This window comes from Ornithodoros turicata, chromosome 1 (genome assembly GCF_037126465.1).
Source record: "Ornithodoros turicata isolate Travis chromosome 1, ASM3712646v1, whole genome shotgun sequence".
Taxonomy (NCBI): domain Eukaryota; kingdom Metazoa; phylum Arthropoda; class Arachnida; order Ixodida; family Argasidae; genus Ornithodoros; species Ornithodoros turicata.
Genome location: NC_088201.1, coordinates 79,779,630 through 79,784,327, shown reverse-complemented (window position 1 = coordinate 79,784,327; position 4,698 = coordinate 79,779,630). Strand labels below are relative to the sequence as shown.

Genomic DNA, 4,698 nt, shown 5'->3' with positions numbered 1-4,698 from the left:
TCTTTTTTTTTTTGCAGTTATAGCTATTCAAGCAAAAGTACGTGTAATTTTTCATGGCTCTTTTTTTCTTTCACTGCTAAAGCAGAAGAAAATCACTTGGTAAAGCTGAATAGTGTTCTATCACGGAAAGTGGGTTTGTTTGTTTTTTGTTTGTTTGTTAGATTTTGTTGGGTGCTCGATGAAGTAGGCAGTGCTTAATCTTGCAGTTATGGGTATTTGAGCAGTCTGAGCCTGGAGTAGAAATTCCAATAAAGCACCTCTCCTTGTGCTTTCCTGAGCTGCTGTGTGCGCGCGCGTGTGTGCTTTTTTCCTGGTTTGTGACGTCATCATGGCATGTTGGGGCTTGTTTAGCAGTGTTGCAATTTTACCCGCCGCTATTATCTTGTTGTTGTTATCTTGTGTTAGCCGCGTAGCAATGTCCGGTGACTCTGCTATTATTCCTGAGGTCTTAAGCCTTTTCCCTGCTCACCTAAGGAAATTTGTGTATCCCTGTCCTGTGCTTTCTTTGCGACAATGCGTCTGTGTATGTGGCACTATCAGATACCAGACATGAGTGCCTTTTTCTCCGTTTATTAGCATGTGCTTCGGTTTCTTTCTTTTCTTTTTTTTTTTCAGTTATAGCTATTCAAACAAAAGTACGTGTAATTTTTCATGGCTCTTTTTTTCTTTCACTGCTAAAGCAGAAGAAAATCACTTGGTAAAGCTGAATAGTGTTCTATCACGGAAAGTGGGTTTGTTTGTTTTTGTTTGTTTGTTTGATTTCGTTGGGTGCTCAATGAAGTAAGCAGTACTTAATCTTGCAGTTATGGGTATTTGAGCAGAAATGTTGGTGTCTGAGCCAGGAGTAGAAATTCCAATAAACCACCTCTCCTTGTGCATTCCTGAGCTGCCGTGTGTGCGCGCGTGCTTCTTTTTTCGTGGTTTGTGACGTCATCACGGCATGTTGGGGCTTGTTTAGCAGTGTTACGATTTTACCCGCCGCTAGTATCTTGTTGTTATCTTGTGTTAGCCGCGTAGCGTTGTGTGGTGACCTGAGGTCTTAAGCCTTTTCCCTCATCGCTTAAGTGAATTTGTGTACCCTTGTCCTGCGCTTTCTTCACTTAGGGGCAATGCAATTGAGTATTTAGCATTATGCAATAATTATCTGATAGCAGTTGATGGTAGTTTGTTAGCATGTGTTTAATTTTTGAAGTCATAGCCATTTTGCTATTTGAGCAGAAATGCTGGTATCTGAGAGCTTAATGCTGCGGGTAGAAATTCCTGTCTGAGATGAATCTGCATTTCACTGCAGTTTGTTTCTTTTAAGTAATATTATTGAAATTCCACAGCCACTGTGAACAAAAAGGGATGGTTGTGTGCCTGCTCATGAAAGCAACTTGCATATCGGAATGACATGTGATGAGAGCGAACTTTGCGCTCAGGTACGGCAATGGTGTAGGCGGACGGAGCATTACGTGAAGCCAAGGGCAAGCTGCAACCTTGAACATGCAGAGCAGGTTATTTTTAGGCTATGAGGACTCCTCGCGCCCGTGCATGTTGGGGCATGCAGCGAGGTCGCTGCTATATAACTGGGGAGGATGTGTAAAGAAGCAGCAGTCTTCGCATCGCTTCGGGAGTGTGCGGAGCTCGCTTCAAGAGTGAGTATTTTTCATCCACGCTTTGTGGTGCACGTTTTCTTAGTGTTTCTTCTTTTTTTCAGTGCCTAGATGCGTGTTCTGCTTTTTTGATCCTCATGATATCGGGGATGATGAGCCATTGGAAGAGAATTCACCATCTTCTCCAGACATTTCACCTGCCACATTGCATGCTCACGTCGAGCGATCGCATCCCTATGTGGACATTTCCTTCCTGCCTTTCTTTCAAACTGATAGCGCATTTCGAGGTATCGTCAAAGCGTTTGTGCTATTGGCATCTGTTCACGATCAGGGAGTAGAGGACTTGCGACAATATTTAATGAACCACCTCCACGATATAATTGCTATTTTGCGAGCGCAAAGAATACCCTTTAGGTTTTGCATTTGTTCTGACGTTCTAATGATGAAAGAAAATCGAGGGGATGTAACCGCGCACATAGCTCATTTTATGGCGCTTGCTCGCGAAGTCCACAGCGACGGAGCTATCGCAAATACTTTGATGGATGTGATTCAGGAGTCCACCGGGCGCATTGAAAATTACCAGCGCGAGGGTAGTGGGTTTGTATCCACTGACGTCCAAAAAGTTCAAATGTGTATTTCTGCTGTGAAAACTAAAAAATTCGGGTGTAATGGGGTACTTCCCACGAATCTGGCTAAACGCAGGAACGTGTTAACGAATATCCATTTACCAGCACGCAAGGAGGGCGAATGTTTTAAATACAATACGCTCGCTCTCCTGCACCCACAGGAAAGGAATTCGTGGAAAAAATGTGAAAATTATGCAGTAGATTACTGGTGGCCAAGCCACTTCCCCGTTTCATTTTCTGATCTGGACGAATTCGAAGACAAAAACAAGATATCCGTTTACGTGTACGAGTACGTCGATCAGGGAGTGCACGTGTCGCGACCCCCAAAACTCGAGTGTGAAAAGAAAATTCACTTATTGGCTATAGATGAACATTTTTTTGGAATCAAGTCCCTCGAACGATTACTGATGAGAGACAATAGGTGTTTCGTATGCGAACGTTGCACGCGCTCTTTTAACGAGGAAAAGAGCATGGCGAAACATCGTCGCCTGTGCGCGGACGTGAACGAAATCTTATTGGAATTTTGCGAACCTGGCAAAAATTTTGTAGAATTTAATAAAATACAGTACAAGCAGCAGTACAACTACGTCGTCGCGTTGGACACGGAGAGCGTACTCGCGCCCAGTGGTGTTGGCATGCAGCGTCACGTCACCTCTAGCTTCTGTGCCGTGCTCGTGCGCACCCACGACTCGAAGGTGATGCGCGTCAGGACGCACCACGGTGAAGATTCCGCGAGGCAGTGCGTGAAGGCTTTGATGGAAATGCGGGACGAGATGGTTGCCCTGAATGCCTGCCCCGCCACAATGGTGCTGAATGATGAGCAACGGGCCGAGCACAGAGCTGCCACCCATTGCGCGTACTGTAAACGGGAGTTCACGCGAGATCTACCCCGTGTCCGTCATCACGACCATTCCAAGCGATGTACTACCGGGGACACAAATTACATTGCGACGCTGTGCAGCCCCTGTAACGTGGCGTGCACGACGAGAGAAAAATTACCGATCATGGTGCACAATCTGGCCTACGATTTGGCCGGACTGCTGCGGGAATTTCACCTTCTCGGGTGGAAGCGAGCTCCCTTCATCGTTGCCAGTTCCATGGAAAAAATTCGATCGTTCGAAATTGGCACCTTCCTATTCAGAGATACCATGCAGTACCTAAATTCGTCGCTGGGAGAGCTCGTGGAAACCGTCAAATCCATGGGGGGCGCAGAGGCGTTCCAGTGCCTGAAGCAGGTATTTGGAAACGACTACGAAATTCTGCTTCGTAAAGGTGTATTCCCATACAGCCACGTTAATTCTTTTGCGGTGTACGACGAATTGGCTCTGCCGGCAAAATCTGCCTTCCGAAATGATCTCACTGGGGAGGATATAAGCGAGGAAGACTACCAGTATGCGCTGCAAGTATTTGAACATTTTGGATGCTCGAATCTGAGGGATTATAATGCACTGTACCTGAAAACGGATGCCCTATTACATGCTGATGTAATGCAGCACTTTCGACGACTGTGCTACGACGCGCGTGGATTAGAATTGCTTCATTGTGTTTCTCTGGCATCCTATTCGTGGCAATGTGCTCTAAATTACACGCAGGCAAAATTGGAGTTAATCATCGACGAGGACATGTACAGAACCATCGAGTCGGGTGTTAGGGGCGGGCTCTGTCAGGCGAGCAGGCGTCATTTGCGGGCTAACAACCCTCTATGTAGTGGCTATGATCCCGAAAAAGAGGAGGTGTACATATCATACATAGATTGCAACAATCTTTACGGATTCAGTATGGTAAAGCACCTCCCCGTCGGCGATTTCGAGTGGGTCGAGGATTTTAGCTCTGTGGATTTTATGCGTCACCCCATGGATTCGGAGGTGGGGTACGTGTATGTGTGTGACTTGGAGTATCCAAAATCTATCCACGCTCTAACGCGGTACTTCCCCCTGGCTCCCGAGAAGGCTGTGGTCCCGGAGGAATGGCTCTCGCCATTCCAGCGAGGTCTTCTCGAAGAATTAATGTATCAGCCAGCTAACAGCAAAAAGCTGTTGCTGACGTGCAAGGACAAGGTCGAGTACGTCGTTCATTACGCACTGCTCGCACTCTACTGTAGATTGGGCATGAGGGTGACAAAAATTCACCGAATTCTAAAATTTCGTCAGGCACCATTCCTGCGTCCCTACATTGAGGACAATGTTGCCAGGCGCCTTGCCTCAGGCACGACGTTTGAAAAAAATTTCTACAAAATCTCAAATAATGCGGTCTTTGGAAGAACGCTTTTAAATAAATTTAACATGAGGGATATTCGAGTAGCCTTCGATGAGGAGACGGCGAGTCGCCTCGGGAGTCGGGCAGAATGCGTGCGAATGGAAATTTTGTCCCCCGATTGTGTCATGTACGAAATGCGCAAAAGAAAAGTGCGATGTGATTTCCCCTTGCAGATTGGCTTCACGATTTTAGAACTGAGTAAATTAACGATGTACTCGTTC

The 4,698-nt window shown here is 46.2% G+C and overlaps 1 protein-coding gene across 1 annotated transcript; it reads left to right on the top strand.

Moving 5' to 3' along the window:
- Positions 1–1,596: 1,596 nt before the first annotated feature.
- On the top strand, positions 1,597–4,439 carry LOC135377551 (uncharacterized). The gene is made up of 3 exons (XM_064610064.1): positions 1,597–1,637; positions 1,700–4,064; positions 4,427–4,439. Coding segments are annotated over exons 1-3 (2,379 nt in total). The 5' UTR covers positions 1,597–1,636.
- Positions 4,440–4,698: the final 259 nt, after the last annotated feature.